A 23,421-nucleotide genomic window follows, 5' to 3' on the forward strand; every position below is an offset into this window, starting at 1 on the left:
CACAGAATGGATTGTAGGAAAACTGCATTTATTTCTTTGTGCTTAAATGTTGGAATAAAACTTTCTTGAAACACTGTCTAATTATCACCTCTTCCTTTCAGAGAACATAAGCAAACATGCTATAAAGAGCTGATAGAAGAGTCATCACAGGTATTTTAGGGAATCAGCATTGTGAAGAAGAGGACGAGGTGTCCACCATTCCTTTTCTTCCTAGAATCACAGACTACATTTCTTCATCTCCTTTATAGTTATGGGTGTCGACTTGACTGAGTTTTCTAGCCAACAGAATTCAAATTCAAATAAACAATGTACACTGTTTTCAGGTTTGGCCCATAGACATGTATCATATGTGATCTTCCATGCTTTTTCACCTTATAGGGAAATGCAATGAAACTGACCAAAGTGACCCAGGAAACCACACATAGAAAACGGCAGGGCAACAAAGTGGAAGGAACATGGGTTACTGACTCACTAGGAGAAGCACCATACCTTGAACAAAGCACCCTATTTGATTTCACCGTGAGATGGTTGAGCAAATGCACACATTTTCGTTTGTTTGTTACAGCAGCTATCATTACCTTATATAACTACCTCACACTCCCCCACATCTTAAAATTCCAACTGATTGAGGCGTTTCAAAATGCAGTTGACCTCAAGCCATAGAAACACACTATTTTTAATTGTGCATCAAATAGAAGCCCAGGATTAATACAAGGAGGCATTCCTCTTATGAGTTTATTGTGACTTCTCCAATTGCTGATATGAAGAAAATGAAGCCCATTAAAAACAAATCCTCAGAGTAGTTAAAATGAAGAATAAAAAGTATCTTAATTTCCAGATCAATCTTAAGAGAATATAACAAGAGTGCTACTCATGGATGGGACAGAAGAATCACTTACCTCCAAGATTCTGGCAATATGGTACCAGAATTTTAAAACTTAAGAAAACAAAAATGACACCTTAATTTGAGATTTCAAAAGATTTTGATTTAGATGTCCAGGAGGGTACATTTATGAAGGTGAAATGGCTAAACATTTGAAAGATAAGCATGTCAGTTTTACCAACATCTGTAGGAAAATCTGATAGCACTGGGGTCTTAAACTAATTTTTTCCAGTTTTATCAAGGCATGATTGACAAAAATTGGATATATTTAAGGTATACAGACAGCATGATATTTTGGTATACACATACACTGTAAAATAATTGCCACAATCAGGCAATATCTATCACCTCACATAATTACCTTTTTTTATGTGTGTGTGTGTGTGTGTGTGTGTGTGGTAAAAACAGTTGAGATCTACTCTCTTAGCAAATTTCAAGTATACTACCCATTATTATTAACTATAGTCACCATTCTGTCCATTAGGTCTCCAGGATTTATTCATCTTATAACTGAAATGTTGTACCCTTTGACCAGCATCTCCCCATTTCCCCAACCTCCCGACCCCTGGTAACCACCATTCTCTTCCTTGTTACTATGAATTTGACTTTGTAGATCCCACGTGTAAGTGAGATCATGCAGTACTTGTCTTTCAGTGCCTGGCTTACTTCACTTAGCATAATGTCCTCAAGGTTCACCCGTATTGTTGCAAACAGCAGGATTCCTTCCTTTTTTAAGGTTGTATCTAAACTAATTTTTTTAAGATAAATGAATGTTCACATTTTGCCATTTTGATTTGAAGAGAGTGAAAAAAATGAAGTTCTACTGGGAGAGAAGAATATATCAAGACGCATTTACATTGATAATAAAAAGAATAAGAGAGAACTTGCAGTTACTCATCTTTTTTGTTCTCCAGTTAAAGACTTGTCTTAACGTAGCCAATAAAATGAAATGTAGAATAGCTCATATGGTTTGTTCAGTTTTTCATTATAGGTGGTTACTTTCTATCCATTTATCATTATCTCAATGACTCAAACAGAAAGATTATTTGCTCCCTTCCCTTTTTTTTTTTTGCGGTACGCGGGCCTCTCACTGTTGTGGCCTCTCCCGTTGCGGAGCACAGGCTCCGGACGCGCAGGCTCAGCGGCCATGGCTCACGGGCCCAGCCGCTCCGCGGCATGTGGGATCTTCCCGGACCGGGGCACGAACCCGTGTCCCCTGCATCGGCAGGCGGACTCTCAACCACTGTGCCACCAGGGAAGCCCCTTCCTTCCCTTTTGTTGCTGAAATTATTTGGCTATTAGAAGAAAAATGATAGCTAGTCTCCCTTTCAGTGGTTGAAAGTGTACAGGTATTAAATTTTATGGATAGTTACTGATACTCCTTACTTTAATTCAGTAAGTGTATGTTAAGCAAGTCTAGAGCACTCATCTCTTTATTTTTTTTTCAAGGTTGACAGCTACTTCCTATAACTAGACATTTTAAATGGATTTAGCTGCTAATCAAAAAAAAACCCAGCAATTTTAATGCAAGAAAAAATAGTGAGATGTATGCATATACACATGTATGTAGGTACATGTGTGTGTTATGTTTATGTGTATATATGTACATATATATGCAGAATTAACCTGGCCTGTTAGCAAAGTTTATGTAATCCTCAGCCTGCTTGCTGAACTGAATATTATATATAGCTTTTACATGTCTATTGTCAGATTTTAAAAGACTTCCAACGTCCTACTTCTGGGGACTAAACCTCTCAGCCAAGCCACATTCTACCATGAAATCAAGCAACTTCAGGGTTTTCACTCATTTTGTTTTAGGTGAAGAAACAACTGAAAGGAAGCACACTTAGTTCAGACAGCTATGCATGTGACGAACAAAATGTCACTTTTTTTTTATACACTGCCCTTGTCACTGTTTCTCAACCTGGTTCTGACGGTGCATACAAAATGTGGAAATAAATGCTCCCACCCTCCAGGCTGTCTGAATAAATACAGTTCATGAGTCCGTGTGTTCATTTTCAAAGAGACAGGTATTGTTTCAGACCTCTACCATCAATGCACCATCATCACGCTGCCTTAAATTTACAAGGCAGCTTGCATGCAAGAGGTTTCTGCTATTGTCAGAAGCATTATAAGCCTGAAAACTATTGGCAGGTTAAAAACCATTGCAAAAAACACTGTTGCAATGCAGAGTCTTTTTGTCTTATTATGAAAGCCTAATTTACTCAATATCTCACTGACTTCCTTTTTAATATTCTCCCATAACTGTCCTACACACACACACACACACACACACACACACACACACACACACACGCACACACGCACATGTGCAGTTTCAAAGCTAGCAGGAGCTGTGGGTAAGATCGGGAAGACTGAATAAGCTAACGCTAGACTGAAGTTAATGGCACTCCTCACCCGCTAGCCCTGGACAGGGATGTTTCAAGTCATTAGCATAGCCTCTCTTTTTGGCAAGATCCCCTAGGTAGGACTGGGCTTCCAAACAGTCAGAGCCGGAATTTGTAGTTGGCAGCACTTTCTGCCTTCCACATGAATGACCAGAGCTCTCAGAGCTAGCAGATTGGTGGCTGCTAGTAACACTGGACCCTTGAGTCAAAAGAAAGGGCCAGCATTAAGTACTGTGAATTGATTACATATTCTTGATTCTTTCACAAGTCCTATTTATTAAGGGCTCTTACAATATCTGGCACTGATTTAGGTACTTTGTGATGGCCCTACATCTGAGTCTTAGGTAGCAATTCAAAGAGCTATTCAATTCTTTGTTACAGCCAAACCCCTTGTCAGCAAGCAACCTCTTGACTACATTATGTACTTTTCAGCAGATGGAGTTTGGGGATTCCTGTGAAATTGTGAAAGCAATAGCACAGAGACTCAGCAGAACAGAGCTAAGGGGGAATAACAGGTAAATACATCCGAAGGGCAACAAACAACAAAGGTAGGGTCAGGATATGTTTAAAAACATCACAAATAAGAGATTCTGGATTCATAAGAGAGTTTGAATTTTTCACTACCAAAGAGTTTTAAGAATGGTAATATTTTATAAGAAAAATATTAAAATAGAGCAACAGAAACCAAAAAATATTAAAAGCATACTGCTTCATTATAAATTCGGTCTAAGCTGTTCTAGGTATTTCCAAACATTTCATGGTTTAATTGGCTTCCCCGGCAGATATCTTAGAGTCAACAAGTCACATCCACTTAATCTTGTATTGATTTTCTAAGATGCTTCCTGTTACTATGACTACCCTAATCAATTAAATTCTTGTAAGATGCAAGACAATTTTCTCTTTTCCTTCCAGCTAAGAATGAATACTTTATTTCCACAAAATATATCTGATGTTGCCTCTTATCTATCAAGGAGCCGCATTGTGTTGGTAAAAAAATCTTTTATGCCTTTCATTTAAAAAAAAATGTTTGAAGATTCTGCAAAGAGAAAGCGTACAGAATTGCCTTGGATTGGTACAATGAGTGGCTTACCAATCTGTGGTTGTGAGGATAAAAGTTCTCTTTGGCTGGCAGAAAAGTGCCTTGCCCTTGCCCTTCATCACAGGGAACTAGGAGGTTGGTAGTCACTCAAGGAGACCACTCACTGGGAAGAAGAAAATGGTTCTGCCACTTGGTGTCCAAAAAAGTGCAAGGTCAGCCATTTGTGACTATTTTAGTACTGTACTATCCCAACAAAGAAATTTCACCTGTACTGAAATGTGAGGATTTTTGGCATGGGGGAGGAAAGTTACTTTAACCTGAGGCTACCCATTTTTTCTTAGGCACAGCCCTGGAAACAACAGAAACAAGGGGGCATGGGAGGCACAAACTATTGGATGTAAAATAAGCGCAAGGATGTATTGTACAACATGAGGAGTATAGCCAATATTTTGTAATAACTGTGAATGGAAAGTAACCTTTAAAATTGTATCATTTTTTTAATTAACAGAAAACCAGAAAAAACAAGATTCAGGAAAGACATTCATTCTTTGGAATCAGACAACCTGGACTCAAGCCTTGAGGTCAGCTGAGAAGATTCAGGTAAGCATCTTAAACTCCCTGAAGTTTCATTATCTGTCCTACAAAATGGGATCAATATAAGTACCTCTAGGGTAGTCTTGGTGTTCTCTGTATCTAAGCCCTCTCCTATGATCCAAGTCAATTCTTCTACCCAACAGATCTTTCCAAAGAAGAAGAGTGACCAGGTCACTTTCCTGTCCCAAAGGTCCCCATGTCTGGAGTACACAGGTCAAACCACACAGCATGCCTTCCTCCAGCCCATAGGGCCAGGTCTCAGCCTGCCCTTCCCAGATCACCTCTGGTCATTTGTTTCAATTCATTTCTCACTCTAGCCATATCGAAACTGATTTATCACATACTTTCAATGCTTTGTAGCTGTCTGTTCAAGGCACCTCCCCCAAAGTTTCCCTGCCCCAAATGCTCTTCCTGTCCTTACTCCCTTAGCAAACTCTTGCACCTCCCTCAAGGCCAAAGCTATCTCCACAATCACCACCTTTCCAACTGTGCCTGGAGTTTCTCCCAAGAGAAACAAAGATTAATTTTCACCAGGTAAAAAAAAATCTCTTGTTTTGTTTGGCTTCCAACGAGAAAAAAACATATTATTTGGCATCTAACATGAAAATATCTAGATGCTATTTAACCACAAAATAAGTGATTTTTAAAAAATGGAATCTGTGTATCTATAATCTGAGCACTAAAATCAAAATACGATATTCTTCAGATTCCCAAAGTCAATCATCTTTAAGTCTTCACAGCCTAGGCAGTCACTGAATTGTGAGAAAAACAGCACACATCCAGGAAAATATGCCACTTGAGAAATGAGCCTACCCACATCAATTACTTTGATCATTAGTATCACCTGCGAGGTGTATTATTTCTAATGTAATACTTTAAAATTGGTATAAATGAATAGACTGACATCCAAACAAGCTAAGTAATTTGCCCAAATATTTGATATGCGGCAGGGCTGCCATCCAAACCCAGGTCTGTCTGCCTCTATAGCCTGTTTCCATCCTTCAACAGTGTCTCTCTATTGGCCTTCCACTGTGATCACAGGTGGATCTTACAGCAATGATCTCTGTGTTTTTATCCAAAGTATAAGGTGCTATCCCTAGCTGGGTCACTCAAAATACCTGAGGAAAAAGGGGATTGGTGTATGCAGGTAGAGAGGTTATACAGTCACCTCTGTATAAAGGAAGAGAGATGGGCCCTCTTCAAAACACAGTTACATCCCTTAATAATACACATCATTAAATGTTTCCTCCTTGGCACTAGACCCACTGGTAGCTTTTCTTACTTTTGGTTTAATTCCCTAGGATATTTTTTAGTTTGCCTAAATAAAAGTAACATATTATAGCAGAAAGATAGCATGATACAAATTATCACTGAGTTATTAAAAATATTCTCACCTCTTAATTTCCCTGACTGGGTTAATTGGAAGGGGTTTATTATTGTGGTTTTGGTGGTGGTCTTAGTGATGGCGGTAGTTGTGTTTAACAATCTAAAATTGTGCATATGTGTCTTTACTTCAAACACTTTACGGTTTCACGCTTATCTCAAAAAAAACAGTTTATTCATGCTCTGCGTGAAACATATCAATACACAATAATATTTCTCACATAGTAAGTACAAAATAAAACAGAGTCTTAATTAGAAAAGTCAGAAAACGTTACTTCAGTATGAAAGTAAATATGAAATCACACATGTCACAATGGAACATTTTTAGCACATCTTATATTCTTATTCAGAATCACCATTGTTTATAGATATCGATATAGACATAGACACAGGTATAGACATAGATATAGAGCATTTAAAAATTAATTTGAACTAGAGAAAAAATGAGTTTAAAAGTTAGTAACATGTCAAATTTATTCCCAGGAGGATCTCCCTCCTTTTAAGTGGCTTCCCAATTGGCAACCAGGAGGAATCAACCCTGCTTACTCAGTCTGGGTCCTGGGAGCAAGGAAAGGGGATGGGGACAGTGATGGGGAATAGAGATAAGGCAGTTCAGCAGAGGTCCCTGCAGAGAGGGAGACCATTTCCCTGTCTAACACAAGCACAGAGGTTTAATCTGACTGTAGCTCCTGTTGGGCTGACCCTCAGCACTTAAAAAGTCTTGATCGGAGCCAGGGGTAATGGGGAAGTTACCAAACGTGTCCAAGTGGTCAGTTTTTTCCTCCACCGAGGACTTATCATATTACTATTAAATGACTCCATAAAGTGTGTAAATTAGCAAACAGCAAGATATTGAGTCTATCCTTGAGTTGTTTGTTTTTTTCAATTTTTTGGAAATAATATGAGTTCTCCAGTTCTTCATATGCTGAAGGCCTAGACTACCCCTCATGCCAGTTAAATTGGGATCACGATTATAAAAGGCTAGGTTACCATTCTGTGTTATGTAATATGGTTGGTTGTGACAAATTTTCTCTATAAAGTGAGGAACACTTTACACGCTGATGGCAGGAGGGCAGAATTAGGACTGATTCTACATGATACACACATTTCCAAGCACTGTGTTCCCCCATGCCCTCCCAACTCTTATTAACTGTCTCTACGGAGCTAAAAAGAAAGTGTAGTTCAAGATAAGGCAGGAGCAAGGCTGACTCAGCAAGAGCAACTCAGGAAACCTGCATCAGGGAAACCTATCAGAGAAAAGGATCAGTGTGTCTTATTCACTCCAGGGGCAAAACCCAAACTGTGAATTCAATTTGGTTAAGATGTCCTGCTGCTTGGAGAAGTGACCTTTTTTTAGGGGGCCATCATCCTTCAATTTAGGTGCCTATAGACACAGTCAGAAATTACTGTGAAGCAGAGATCTAGATAATTTTGGTTGTTCTACTTAAAAAAAAAAATCTAGCATCCTGAACTAATGAATGACAACGATAAAATTAGTTATTTTGTGATATTTTCAGTGATAAACGTTATAAAAACTAACTGCTGGGCTTCCCTGGTGGCGCAGTGGTTGAGAATCTGCCTGCCAATGCAGGGGACACGGGTTCGAGCCCTGGTCTGGGAAGATCCCACATGCCACGGAGCGACTGGGCCCGTGAGCCACAACTACTGAGCCTGTGTGTCTGGAGCCTGTGCTCCGCAACAAGAGAGGCCACGACAGTGAGAGGCCCATGCACGGCGATGAAGAGTGGCCCCCGCTCGCTGCAACTAGAGAAAGCCCTCGCACAGAAACGAAGACCCTACACAGCCAAAAATATAAATAAATAAATGAATTAATTTAAAAAAAAAAAAAAAGATCTGCCTTTAAAAAAAAAAAAAAAAAAACTAACTGCTGCAAACTTCTAAAAAGCATGTTGAACGTACTGAGAATAAATACTGAATAACCTCACTTAAGAATTAAGTTGCAAATCTTTTTAAGAATTTAAATTTTATTCCCTAAATAGTATATATAAAGTAGCATAAAGCCAAACAGAGAGCAGAAAAAAGACACCTTAAAACTTAAAAAGAAATCGTCGATATTAGGTTTATAACATGCCACTAAATAATAACTGATTTTCCATTTTATAATTCCCAACCAGTTAAATGTCATTCATTGGAAGATGCACCATTCCTCTGTCAACTCCACATCACGGCCCTTCCACAATTAAAAAAAAAAAAAAAAAAAAGAGCAAAAAAAAACCCAATTAAGTATAAAGAAGTAATTCAAAACAGTGATTCCATATCTTAGATACCAAAAAACATATTGATTGATTGGCTTTCCAACAGTTGTTGGGCAACTAAATGGAACAATGAAGCAAACATTTAGCTAATTAACAACTATACACAGAAAAGGAAAGAAAAACAAACAAACAAAAGCCTAGATAGCTAATAATTAAATTCCAGAAGATGTTGCTTGTTCTGATTATCAAGCTAAAAATCCCAGATCATCACTGGCACTTATAGACATAGTGAGGGCTTAGTGCCAAGTGTCACAAGCTTCCATTCATTAAAAGGCCCACATCTTCTAGCTTTTCTTCTATGATCCTCTATCCAGTTAGTGTTTGTGCTTGAAAACTAGTTTTTTAAATGTGCTTTTATTATTCCTTAAGTAAGATCTTCTGTTGTTCTACCACAGATAAGCCAAACATGGGAGACTGAGAAACTTGGTAATTTGTAAATCATTACCTGAAGGCCTTCGATAGCCAAGCGCAGCATGCTTGGTGTAAGTTTAGAGGCTTGCTTGAAGGTGAAGTTACTCCAGTCTATGATCAAAACAAATCCATTCACTTGAAGCTCGGGATCTTCAATCATGGCTTCTAAAGAAAGTAAGATGGCACGCAAAATATCCACCAGTGTGTACCTATCGGCAACAGAAAAGGGCTGCATTAAATCTGACAACCACTTGTGTAGAAGCTATAGAAAGTTGTGAAGCATACTAAAAATTCCCTTTTAAACTACATCAGGAATCTTAAGGAAATGATTTTGTTTAAAAATCCTCTTTTAAGATGAAGTTTACTTTATTCGCTATACTCAGGGGCATAGTAGAATTTAACATGCATTCTACCAAAACAAATTCCAATGCTTTTGAAAATACTACAATTTGTTTCCTTTTCCTTTCCTTCCAGGCCTTGCTATGAGTTTATAAAATCTCATTTCAACAGCCCTAAAAACTAGGCATGGTATTTTTAAATAGCTCAAAGAATGCTCTCAGTAGTACTGACATTTCACATGTGGAAAATTTGAGAATGAGATTTGAAGGAGTTTCATCAATAAACAACACTATACGTAAACAGTTATAATTGAAAGTGTCAACAGATTTTAATCGTACTGAGTTTATATCATAAAGATAAAAGAAAAGAAAAGACAAAAAGGAAAGGTGGGATGGACAGAAAGAAAGGGAGATCAATGAAAATAAAAGGGAAAATGTACCTGTCTGTTATTACACAGGCTATCCAAATTTAGGGGTCAAGACTATCTTTTTCTACCTTGCAACTTAGCACAGTGCCTGGCACACTGTAAAAACCCCATAAATGCTCTTTACTTTCTTCTAAAATGGAACTAGACTAGAGCGCAAAGACACTAATTGTGCATTAAGACACTGCCTCAACGAAGGCAGCGGAAGAAAGAAGAAAAGAAGCCAAATTTGAGAAGTATTTTAGAGGTAAACTTTTAAAAATTTAATACTGAATCAAATGTGCGGGCTAAGATTGAGGGAAGAGTATGACACACAGATTCTAGCTTCATTCTGATTAGATGGTAAAAATCTTTCATCAAAATCAATAGTGCAAAAGAAGGATACAGTTGAGGATGGCTGGAAATGTGGAATTTGGAATAGTATCCGTTGTACTTGAGAAACATGTAGTATACCCAGAAAGATATATCAAGTAAACATCTGAAAAAGTAAATTCCAAACTCAGGAGAGAGCTCAAGATTGAAAATTCCAGAATCAAAAGCACACCAATCCTACGTTCAAGGAAGTGGATGAGGTAATGCAATCTGAGCTGAGAAGAAAATGAGATAATTACTCTAAGAGGGAATCCCAGCATTTCAAGAGGGATTAGTAAATTTATGGAAGATGTTAGCAATTTTCCGTTTTTAGCAGCCTGCATTGCAAGTTTACTTTTCTGCTCAGACATTCAGGTGGAGGTATCTGGGAAAAGCGAGAGAAAGAAATCCTGACCCCAGGGGAGAGGTGGTGTGGGGAGGGGGGTGGATTAGGAGTGGAAATCATTGGGATTCAGTGGAAGCGATGGGCTCACCAGGAAGATGCATGAGACAGTGAGCACATGTGAGGGAGTAGTTCTATTTTGACTTCTAAAAACATTTGGAGGCGAATGGAGAAAGTGTAGTAGTTCAGAAAGGAAGGAATAATTAACAGTGAAACCTCAGGCAATTTCTCACTTTCTCTGGGCCTCATTTCCTCATCTGTAAAATCAGTAGTTTGGAATAGAATCTCTTTAGGGTCCCAGCATTAATCAAGCAAAGGGCGTGGTGTCAGAAGACTTCAAGACGGAATCTCTTCCTGTCCCTCATTAGCCGTATGGCCCTGGACATGTCAATGATTTATCATTCTGAGGTTTAGTTCCCTTAAATGAGAGTATCTATGATTATCTCAGTGCATCTCACTGGCAGTGGCAAGGTGGGAGGAGGGGGTATGGGAAGGGAAGTCAAAGACATGATTCAGGTGAAACCATTTGCACAATGCTAGGTATGTAGCATGTGTTCAGTAAACGTTGGTTGGAATACACACATAGCACGCTTTTTACTGTAATGGTAACCACAGACATAGGCAGGGTATGATCAGAACTAAAGAATATTTGCTTGTAAATTTTACTTAAAAATTAACAATAATCTTTAGATAGCTTATTACTACTGTGAAAGGCAAGGATCAAGAGATTATTTTTAAATCTCTGGAAAGCATACAGGGTATTTATAGGCCTAAGGCTACGGCATCCCAAAATACTACATAAGCACATGAGATAAATTTTTTTGTAGAGCTCTGTTAGCTGTCTTTAAATCTGTGAAATATGAATGACTGAATACCTTTATCTGTCACTTCATGGCTGGCTCATCTCCTTTTTAAACATAATGGCCTAACACAGTATTGTGACCGAAAGCCTATAAGCCTACACAGACTGGAAAGTTGGAGCAGGAAGGCTTTAGTTCTGGTTAAAATTTAGAGCTACCCCCTCTAAAAAAGTATTCACTTTAATTTCTGAAGTTCATAATAATATCACAGTTAAGAAAATTAAAAATTAGAACAATCCAGTTTAGAACTTCCCCCATTATGATCATTCTTACATTTCCTATAAGAATGACAAATAGCATTAATACCAAACAGCCTTAAGTAAAAGTGGAATCTGAAATCGGCTTTGGAAGAACGTTGCACTGTATGTGTGAAGAATAAACCATGGCACCAGTAGGGCTGAAAACAAGAGGCAATTTGTTCATTTTTAAGTTTGGTTTTTCCAAAACTGTGTCAAATCAAGAGAGAAACTTATATACATATCATTATTCCAAAGGAAAGAAAATAAGGCAAATCCCAGGATCATCAATAGAGAAAAGCAGGTTTGCAAAGTTTTCAAGGGTAAATCTAACAATGGTTTTTTTAATTTAATATCTTCTTCCAAAAAGAGAATTAAGTGATTTTTATATAAATTATACTAATGTATAAGTTTAATAAAAGAAACATAAAAACATCCTAGCTAACTGAATTCAAAGGGCAGGTCAAAACCACTCTTGAGGGCTTCCCTGGTGGCGCAGTGGTTGGGATTCCACCTGCCGGTGTGGAGGACACGGGTTTGAGCCCTGGTCTGGGAGGGTCCCATGTGCCGCGGAGCGGCTGAGCCCGTGCGCCGCAAGGACTGAGCCTGCACTCTAGAGCCCACAAGCCACAACTGCTGAAGCCCGCGCACCTGGAGCCTGTGCTCTGCAGCGGAGAAGCCACCGCAACGAGAAACCCGCGCACTGCAGCGAAAAGTGGCCCCCTAGCTCGCCGCGGCTAGAGAAAGCCCAACTCAGAAAGCTAGAGAAGACCCAACTCAGCCAAAAATAAATTAATTAATTAATTTTTAAAAAAAGGGCTTCCCTGGTGGCTCAGTGGTTGAGAGTCCGCCTGCCGATGCAGGGGACACGGGTTCGTGCCCCGGTCCGGGAAGATCCCACATGCCGCGGAGCGGCTAGGCCCGTGAGTCACGGACGCTGAGCCTGCGCGTCCGGAGCCTGTTGCTCCGCAACGGGAGAGGCCACAACAGTGAGAGGCCCGCGTACCGCAAAAAACAAACAAACAAACAAAAAAACCACTCTTGACACTCCAATCCTCTGTTGTCAAACATTACTACCATTAGCAGCTCAGCAGGTTATTCCTAAGCAGAACATTATTACATGAGACCTTGCCAAAGTCTGCAAAGTATCTTCCAAAGAAATGGAGCATTTTATGAATTTTCTGTCTTCAGGAATCCTACTTTCATTATTCTCTTTGAAACTATTTCTGAACTGTTGTATTTTACAAATTAGACGTCACTACAATAAGTATTTCACAAGCTCATGTTTGGGGTTTACACCCCAATTATAGTAGCTGTACCATTGCTATTCTTCCCTTCTATGTTGAAAGAAAGCCATAAACAATAAACTAGCCCATTAATGGACCTCTTGGCTCCTGACTGTGCTTCCCAAAGCAGCATTAGGTAAAGCCTGAACCTGAAATCAACTTGGAGAGGATGAAATAATGACACCAGTACACCTGGGACTATGTAGACCACTGCTCTTGAAGGAAGTCAAAGCTGCTATAATATGTAAAAAAAAAAAAAAAATTCTCCTATTTAGTACCAGTGTGATCAAGAGCAGGGAAGCTTCTTCTCCTGCCTCTGGCCTTACAAGGTTTCGGGGAGCTACCTAGCCTATGCTTCTCTCCTGGGGTTCACAACGTCTTATCCCCTACTAGAGCTTACAATCAGTGCAAAGAGCAACTTAAATCACAAACAGGCCATTTCCTTCCTACTCTCCAGCCCTTTCTTTTAGCCTGACAAGGAAAACCTGGCATCTTGGCATCACACTGAGCAGCACAAGAGCAAGCAGCTTCCCCTCTGTCACTAAATCAATCAGCCATTATTAAATTCTTCATTAAGGCTGCCCCCAACCCTCAGTTTTCATTATGCCACATTTTCTAATGTCTGAAGCACTTTGTGTTAGAAAGGTGCCAGGGGAAGAGACAAAGGAGAAGAATTACTTTTATTAATGCCTCAGAGTATCATTAGTGCTAAAGTCAATGAATTCACCAAGGTATTTTATATTACTGAGTGGTAATAATAATATCTCTATCTGTGTAATCTCTATAATAATATCTCTATCTGTGTAATCGTTTAAGATTTCCAAAGCAATTTCAAACGCATTGTCTTAATCTCAAAATAAGCCCAAAATCTCTGTACCTGACTTAGTTCCTATTATTTTGGAGATGAGGACACAGATGAGGTCTCAGAGAATTTAGACAGTTTGTCCAAAATCACTATGGGAGTAAAACTGGAAGCCTAGATGAGAAGCTGGGTCTTTCTGACACCCCAGTGCTCTCCACTCCTTATGGTGCCTAGACCTAGAACCGAGTTTGATGAGTAACTGTTCTGCTTTCTCATGTCTCAGTGGCATACTGTGTGTCAGAAGATGGATCAGAAAGTCAATACCAACATGGCGCCAGGCCAGTTACCAGGTTAGCTCCAACCTGGTCCCAGCAAGGGGCTTTGGCGGAAGAAAAGTAACAAGACATTTGTAAAAGTCAGGATGGGAACAGGCTAAGTCTACAAACCTTGGAGGAAATATGAAATCCAAAATAATTAAGTGTCTGGTTTGTATCCCTAGGCACAGATTCGTTGTCTCAGTCTTGCTTTAATTTTACTGCTGTGGAAATGTAGGTGCGTAAGGACAAAAGAATTCTTGTAAATGAAACATCTAGAAGAAAAATGTAATTCTTTGGGGGAAAAAAAGGTTAAAAAGTGTGCACGGGCTGCCGCCAAAATAAAATGAAATGAAATAAAACAAAGTTGTGCTGGAAAAATACAAACATTGAAAAGGCAACTCTTCCTCAGAGCAGAATAAGTGTCTGCTTAGCTGCTTAATACAGTCTTTGCCTTCAGAATATTTATTCTACCAACTTAAATTTCTGTGCCTAATGGTCTACGTTCTGATGTTTAATCAAGATTTTCTAAAACATAGATGAATTTTTTAATTATCAGAGCTTGCTTTTTATATAATTATATTTAATTGTCTTTTCCCAGATTTGTGTTGGTTAACAAAACAAGTTTGACCAATTCACTTACTAGCTGTGAGGTTATGGGTGGAATAATTGCTCTGTGCCTCAGTTTCCGCATCTGCAAAATGTGGGTATTAACAGAACCTATCTTGTATGTATGTGATAAAGATTTAATAAATTAATGTTTATAAAGTGCTTAGAATAGTGCCTGACACATAGCATATGCTATAAAAGTGTTTCAACATGAATGAATGAATTAAATAATTAATTAAAATGAAAAAATAAAAGGTTGAATTACATTACCCGAGCAGGTGATTTTCTTTCTATACAACACTGAGCAGCCTGCTGCCCCTGCCCTGAACTTCCAGCACTGACAAGCAATACCCTCATTTAGCACTTAATGACCTCTCTGGAGTTATTTAGCTTTTTGTGTTTTTTCTTCCCGGAGATGTTGTATGTTCCTTGATGGTACAAAGAATGTGTCATGTGTCTTTTTTTGCACCTAGCACTTATTAAATGTCCACGTATGTAGAAAATGCTGGAAAAAAGTATACTTTTTAAAACATTGATTTGAATCAAGTACTATTCTACTCACTCATTTTACTCGATGTTGTAAGGACCCAACCAACATACGGGGACATCTTTTCCCTCATGTCAATAGTGCCACTTACTATGTTAATGAAATGTATGTACCTGCATTCAATGATGTAAAAGAATTCAATCTTTTTCCCAGAATGGAGGAAATATAGTAATTTACTAAGTATAATTTAATAATTTATTAATTGTTGGCTCATGTTTTAAAATATCTTTACACATTTTTTGAGACATCCTTTTAGAGCACTTTAGTAACATCAAATCTGTTGCTTCTTTTCAACTTTGTTTAAAGTTGCTTATTTGAAACATGAAAATAGCCTGGTTTGGGCCAGACCCAATCAACACCCTGCTGAAGTTTGGAACTCTTGGTCATCTCTGTTATTTCAGGATTATTTCACTAATTACTGAATAATTACCCTAATTTTTAGAGACTGTCCTATTTTTTTTAAGAGATTTGTCCCAATATTTCGCTAACATTTCTCAGGACAATTTTTTTTCTCTCCCATTTTCCATGGTATGAACCAAGGGCATATTTTGAAGTAAGCTGCAGTTCCCAGAGTATTTGTTTAAAGAGAAGCCCTATAAGGAAGCAATACAGAAGCCCTGCTGGGACAGAAACCCCATGGAACCCACACCTGCATTCCTAGTATTGACCTAATCTCAAAATCAGCCGTAATACAGCATAGCAGTGCCTCTAGGCTTTAGAAGGTAAGGATTCCTGACCCTGCCAGGATATATGACACCAAGAAACAAAAAGTTGAGAAATATTTAAATATTTTAATAAACAGAGCCAAGAAGACTTGAAAAATCAGTCCAAAAAATTAAGCCTCTTTTTTGGCTTGTTTTTTGTTTTTAAAATTATCAAGTAAGAGTGTTTCTCCCTAATTAACTAGTTAATTGCCCTTGTCTGTTTTAATCTATTTCTAATCATTTTATTTTATTTTATGTTTTATTTTATTTTATTTTAGTGCACTTCCACAGAAGAGTAAAGCTTTGTGGCTGAGAATAAAGCAAATATGTATAGTCTATGGCTATTATTTAAAAATTTTAAGCTACCATCATCATAACCTTCTTTCATTTGAAGGTTGGCCACATTATTTTAATAAATGAGAGCATAGTCATAATTAAAACTGAAGCTTCAAGTAGCTGGCCATTTGTATAATATTTTCCTTTGTATGAAAAAGCCACACAATAGGAACGAACAAACTGACAACAGTACATTTTTTAGGCAAATTCCAGGATAAGTTAGAGGATCATAGCATTGTCTCACCAATCAGTCTTTGAGCCCTTTCAGAGTTTCAGTACTATAAGTGATAATCAATAACCATTATGACAAGCCAAACATGGTACAAGACGGTCAGTACTTTCTGAATTGCCACTATATTAGAATCATTTTAACTTGGCTGTATTTAATTGTTTTCTAATGGCTGTTAATCAGATTCCAGATAAATTGTTCGTTTACAATTGGTTGTTTGTGGTACTAAGTATAGAGAAGTCATTTATAAGTCTAAGAAGGTAAAATATCACTTGCAGGCTAACTGACAAATTACAGGCCACATATCAGAATACATGTCATCGTTATGTTTCAGGTAACACAGTTTACTCATGAATATTCCCAATAATTACATGCCAGTGAATTTCGACTTCTCACATACCTGCTCTCACGCCGTAGGGTCTAGACCACAATCTACTTTCGTTCCAAACTTCCTTTTCTTAAGGTAGTATAATCTATTCTAGCTTCTTGGTACATTATCATCACACTCTGTTGATGAAATCAGGTGGACAATTTGAAGGTATCTGCTGAGTCCTAAGCGGGGCACTGTCACTCAGGAAAGCAAGATAGCATGTAATATGTGGAGGACTACTGCATCACAGTGCTGCAGGGTAACAATCCGTTTGTTTTTAATTTTGTGGAATTTACTTTTGTTTTCAGAAATTATGTTAGACGATTTGAAAAAAAAAAAAAGATAAAATTGTGTGAATCTTTGCCAAGGATAGCCTGCTCAATAAACGTAACAAATCATCTGAAACCTGTTCTATGTTTTTTTATAAAAGAACCACAGACCACACTGAAAGTCATTTTGACATTTCAGTATTTCAAATATTTTTTTAGCTGTATTACAAGGTGGGTACACTGTAAATATTATACCTCAGTCTCCTGAAGATTCCATATTTCTTGTAAAGGCTTTGGAAACGGTCAGGTTACTTGCAATAACCTGAAACTGACCTGCACTATACTGCAATAGGAAGAGACACTATTTTATTTATAGTCACCATCTCACACACATTTACTGTTTCCAGTCTCCTGAGAAGCACAGAAAACTCTCCTAAAAATTCAATATAGGAGAAAGTATATATAGATAACTTCCTGCTTAGAATTCTTTTAAAAAAAATGCATAACTCAATTCAACTCAACAAACATTTACTGAACATTAACTCTAGTTCAGGTGCTGTTATAATAACATGAGGCTTAGTATTTTTTTTGTTATACAAAACTCTTTACAAAGTTTTTCAAAATTCACAAAAAATCTTGATATTCCCTTTGGGAAGTTGGAAATAACCTGTTATCCAAATAAAGGGGGACATTTTCTTCTACCTCATTTCTGGAATTTCCCTGTGCAATCCTGGACATTCCCACCTATTCTTTCTTTAAAACAATGCTATTGTGTCTCTTTATTATTTTTTTTTTTTGCGGTACGCGGGCCTCTCACCGTGTGGCCTCTCCCATTGCGGAGACACGCAGGCTCAGTGGCCATGGCTCACGGGCGCAGCCGCTCCGCGGCAGGTGGGATCTTCCCAGACCGGGGCACAAACCTGTGTCCCCTGCATGGGCAGGCGGACTCTCAACCACTGCGCCACCAGGGAAGCCCTATTTTGTCTCTTTTAATAGTGTTTTTTTTTTTTTAGTTGTTGAAAGCCAGGTAATTCACTGAACAGCTCTAGAAGGTGGTTAGAATTATGTTCAGATGTGCAGTCTTCTGCAGGGACCCAGGTTGTTTGGACTGGTGGGATCAGAGCAGGAAGGTGAGAACACCTCACTCACAGAACAGGGGAGGGATGAGGAGTAAAAGAATTTGGCACATGGCATATCCAGCTAACAGAGCAATCGTAAGGTAAACACCTAGGGAAGGTGGCAGAGACTTCTGTAGGAGTCAAGTCAGATAAGCCTTGAAAATGTACAGTGGAGGAAGGAAGGGGATTCAGGCCAAAGGCAGGAAAAGAGCTGGTGACACTCTGGGCACTGTCAGAAAGGCAGTTGTCCTGCTGGTTTCCGAGCAGGGCAGAGACAGTTCTTAGGCACATCTCCCAAGGATAAAGGTTTACAGAGGATGCCAAGAGGGGGGACCTGCTTATCCACTAGTCCTTGTAAATGTACATGTAGATATGGGATAGGGGGGTGCAGGCAGGGAAAAGGAGGGAGGGACTTTTAAAAAAAATATATAGGAGGAGGAAACTCAACTGAATTTTAGTTAAGCTCCAAATAAATTGTATACCTTTTGATCTTGAAGTACTAAAACTTCTTGATCATACCTGTTCATTTCAAACCACAGAAATTGAATTCACAATTATTAGTCTATAGGCCCTGTAAGGTATTTTTACAGGACATGGCTTTTCATTTTTAATGTCACATGTACAAAGTTTTAATATTTAAGATTTTGTGTAGATTTAAAGAAATAGTTCTACATATCAATTAATAAGTCCCCTCCCATTGTAAATTTCCAGGGAGATATATTTTGATTACTAGTAACTTAGCCTTTACATGAAAACATGAGATAGACAACTAAAACATAGTTTCTTTAGTAAGTCCAAAATAATCACCTTTCCACATACCTGAGAACTACAAGTGGCTTTCATCTTAATTAGGTTTATAAATCAATGTCAATATTAGCTCACTTATAGAAATAAATGAAAATAGGTTTGATGTATGTTCATGTCTCCCTAAGGGCAATCTGCTTCCCTAATGATATCTTTAACAGACTTTGAGACATATTTAAGTATACAATTTCCATAGCACCCATTTCATGGCAACTCAATAAACTAAGTTCCAGTCTAACTCATGAAGTACTAGGTTCTTTCTTGAATAAAATTTTTCTGCTTTGATATACACAATAATTGGTTTGCATAACCCTACAATGTACTTCTTAGATGAAACAAAAACTTTTTAAAGAGAAATTGTGGTCAAAGGATGGCATTTCATGAGCCTTTAAACTTTGCTACCTGATAAAGAGTACAGTAAAATCTCTATAATTAACCAAAATAAGAGACAGAAAGAGAGCTCCATTCCCCTCAATGGCTAACTCTATGAGTTTCTTAGCTTTATGATTCTTCAGGTAGTAGTTTACCTTTATATTTACCTAAAAAATAATTGTAGTTCTCAACGTAGAATTACAGGGAAAAGGAGACCAACTGAAGGGTTAAACGCCTGTTAAAAATATTAATTTGCATTCTAAAATCCCAAGACTCTGAGAAGACTATCTTGAGACCTATAAGATCCATAAGATTTCTCAGTAACTGTAAAAGTCTTTTAAAGTTGCTCCAGAGATGGTTTAAACTAACCAGATGCATCAAAAATCACCATTCACCACACTAAAAATACAACAATGTTTTAACAACAAGCTTCTTATGATTCATAATTCTGGTAACGCTTTTAAGTTCCATGACATTTATTTAACTTCAAACTTAATTGAAACTACCTTACACAAAGGTCTTTTATAATTTCTTATATCTTTCAGTCTGAGAAAATAATTCCTCCAACTGAGGAAGTAGAAGAGTCATTGTCTGTTTTTTTTCTCTTGTAATGTAGATGAAGTAAGAATATTAGTTCTCCTCCATTAAAAAGCCAGAGAGCTCAGAAAGTCTACCAACTGACAGATCTGAACATTTTTCACTTCCTTCCAAATGATGAAAAATCACATCAGACAGGAAACACATTCTTTAGATTAGTGGCAGGTGTAGAACAAGCACACAAGTCAGCCTTTATTTTCAGGGTCGGCGGCATGCTTAGCAACAGAGGGGACAACTCTTCCTTTTTATTGAAGTGACACACACCATATTATTCCTTCATCTACACATCACCAAGCAGAAAAGTTTCCAAGCAATAAAACTACTTGATCTTGGTTGAATGCCAGGGTAGTCTTAAAAAAATAAAACCGCAGTACTAAAGAGAGAGAGGAGGGGGAAGTGGTGGAGGACGATGATGGTGATGAATCCAGTTTAAGAATTTCTTTAGGAAAAAAAAAAAAAAAAGAATTTCTTTAGGAGGAAGGAGGGAAAGTTGTCTCCATTCTCATACTCATTTCTCCACAGAACAGTTAACTTATTTAGGAGTTGAAAAAATTAGCAGCTTTATTTAGAAGCTGAATGATTGAGATTATACAGCACAATAATATGGTTCATGAAGCACCTAACACTGCAGTAGAAAACGGGTGCTAGTGAAATAAGAGTTTCAAAGGTAAAGATAAAAGTCCCACCCCCCTCCCAGGGTGCCCACCAAAAATGCATTTCTTCGTTCCAGTTTCTCTTCCCACCCACCCCGAGCCAAATAAACAGTAACGTCAAAGCTGTAAAGCTATGACACTACTCAAGATAAATTCTGGAAAATGGGAGAGTAAAAGAAGCCCTAGTACAAGTTCGGATTTAGGACTTACCTGCTCTGATCCCAGTTGGCAGCGAAAAGGACTAGAATCTTCCTGCCATAGTGGTCCAGATTGGCTAGGCCCCCAGGGAAGCCATCCTTCAGTGCCTGCTTGATGCCCGGATCAGTGGCCTTGAAGCTTTTGAACATGTCCAGGTTCTGCTGCCGGTACTCAAAGTACTGGGCCAGGAGGCGGAAAGCCTCGAAGTGATGAAACTTCCTGGCCCGTAAGAAGCGTAAGATGAAGGCATCATCTGTGCGGAGAAAGCCAATGTCCGGCCTGGTGATGACCATATCCCTCACCTCCTGGATGTCCTGGTGCAGTGTGTCTGGGTTCTCATTGAGCTCCAGGCGGGCTTTCTCCAGGGTCTCAGGAGAGAGACCAGCCTGTAAATGAGTCATTGTTCTGCTTGTTCCTGAGCCCTGCCTTTCTCTTGCTGGCTGTCCCACTGCACCGCTGGCCCTGGTCACTACCACACACCGGCCTCCAGACCTCGCTGCTGCCTGCTTCCTCTTCTTTACAGGAAACGATTTTTCTTGGTGTCCAGTCAAGTACCCTGTTGCTACTGCTTCCCCATACCTTTTCTATGAAGGATATAAACTTCTTTGCCCGCCCCCTAAAAACAATGACCCACTTTAGTTCCCTTGTCCCTTTCCTTTAAAGAGATGTGGACCTCGGGGGGCCCAGCACTCCTCTTCTTGTCCTTTCTCTCTCCTAACAAAACACCCCTAACTGCACCCCGCACAGGTGGTGCTGATCTTGGTGCTGTCCTCTTCTCTTCCGAGATGTAACAGAAACAGCCCCCATGCACATCTCAGTCCCAGCACTGTGATGCTTCTGCGGTCCCTACTGAAGGATGCTCCTGCCAGGGATAACGATGGAAATTCTGATTAATAATAAGGCGGCTCTTCAGCGCGGAGCTCAGGGCGGGGGAGAGAGCGTCTTTGCCAGAAGGAAAAAGAGAGAAAGAAAAAGAGGGGGGAAGGAGCTTATTTCTCCTTCTACTTATTCAAAGATGCTATTTCTAAGACATTTGTGGGATTCCATTTAAAATGACTGTGATCCAGTTAGGCGGAGGCTCTGCAGATAGCGCACCTTCCCTCCTCCCCTCCTGGATGCACCGTGATCTCATAAGGCACCAGAAGGGGTTTTGGTGGCGTTGGCACCAGCGTGGGCTCCCCCCTCAACCCCACCCCCAACTTCTGCCTTCCTCTAGCCCTTTATTTCAACGGACTTGCTGCGGAGAGGTTGGGGGGAGGGATCTCGCCGGGAAGGTACATTGCAAAGGCAGGGTTGGGGGAGGAGAGGGTGGGAAAAAGGAGTGGAGGATAAAACCTTTTCTATAATACCCCAAAGCGAGAGAGAAGAAAGAGCAGCCGGCTCCTACCAGCAAACCCGGAGGCGGGGACGCTAAGCAAGGCGGCCCTCCCTGGCATCCATCGGCCGCGGCTTCGGAGGCGGCGGCGGCGATAGCAGCATCAGCCCCTCTCGGTGGGTTGGAGCGAGCAGAGAAGAGGGACGGCAGCTGGGACCCGGGCAGAAGACGCTCTGGGGAGCAGCCCTGACCACATCGTCCGCGAGCAGCCCGCTTCCTCTCCCCGCAGGAGGGGTGGGGGGAGCAGAGCTAGGGCCACCGGTGCCCCAGGTTCTCGCCCGGCCCTGCCATTCTCGCCTTCGGGAGAGGAGAAGGAAGGGAGCGAGAATCGAACGCCTGGATGGAGAAGGCCACGCGGGTAGCCGCCGCCTTTGTGCGCCCGGAGCCGCCGGGACCGTGGGCGCGGCGGGGCGGCGGCTGCGGGGCGCGGGCCTCACCCTGGGCGCTGCCCAGCGGCCGCAGTCGGGCGCGCCCCTCCGGGCTGCTGCTGCTGCGGCGGCGGCGGCGGCTGCGGCTGCCAGCTGCTCAAAGAGGACGCGGCTCAGCCTAACTCCTCTCCAATTATCCCAGCACAGATCTCGCTGCGACGTAAGCACTCACTCAGCTCGCGCACGCCCTCGGCTGCTCTCTCCCTGACTCGTTTGGGTAGGATCGCAGTTTCCGTGGCATTCAGATATCCCGAGCCCCAAGTTGAGCCGGCTCCTAGTCCCCACTGCCGGGATGGCCGCTCGGGCGGACATGGCCTGCCCGGGCGGAGCAGCGACGCCTTGCAGCCTCCCCACGCCCCGCTCTCACCCTTTGTGTGCGAGACCCCGGCGCTGCCCGGCGGCGAGGAGCTGTAGCAGATGGTAATTCACAGTGACATACATTTTCTAGTTCCGGTAGGAGGTAATTTTTTGATGTGGAAGGAGTACGGAAACATTGTGTCCTTTCCACATTTTGTTGTTGACAGAAAGGTTGAATTTGGTAAAGAAGACCAGAGTGGTTCCAATGATTCAGTCCCCGGAGGAACTTATATGGATAGAATTTCGACCATAAACTCTGGCTGCTAAATTCCTGTTGAAGAGGATGGAAATGAGCACGGGGAAGGGTGGGGGCGTGGGTGGGACCAGTTCTCAGAGGAAGGAAAAACAGGCGCTTCTTGACTTCCTTCTCATCTCATAATAAAACACACATTTCTGGAGATGCATATGATGGTTCCCTCCGTTTTATACATCTGTACACAAGAATC

At 40.2% G+C, this 23,421-nt stretch overlaps 1 protein-coding gene across 3 annotated transcripts in view; it reads right to left on the reverse strand.

Moving 5' to 3' along the window:
- CLVS2 (clavesin 2) overlaps positions 1-22,962 on the reverse strand; it is a 66,837-nt gene extending 43,875 nt beyond the window's left edge. Inside the window, exons 1-3 of one of the 3 annotated variants that reach the window (XM_032651595.1) lie at positions 22,203-22,962; positions 20,828-21,677; positions 9,029-9,203 (exon numbers count right to left, since the gene is read on the reverse strand). In XM_032651595.1, coding sequence (XP_032507486.1) covers positions 9,029-9,203; positions 20,828-21,216 — 564 coding nt within the window. In that variant the 5' untranslated portion in view covers positions 21,217-21,677; positions 22,203-22,962. Of the gene's footprint in view, positions 1-9,028; positions 9,204-20,827 lie in introns of all 3 variants that reach the window. The other 2 variants (XM_032651596.1, XM_032651597.1) reach the window with 2 other exon arrangements.
- Between the last annotated feature and the right edge of the window lie 459 nt (positions 22,963-23,421).

The sequence above is a fragment of the Phocoena sinus genome, chromosome 12, assembly GCF_008692025.1.
Source record: "Phocoena sinus isolate mPhoSin1 chromosome 12, mPhoSin1.pri, whole genome shotgun sequence".
NCBI lineage: Eukaryota > Metazoa > Chordata > Mammalia > Artiodactyla > Phocoenidae > Phocoena > Phocoena sinus.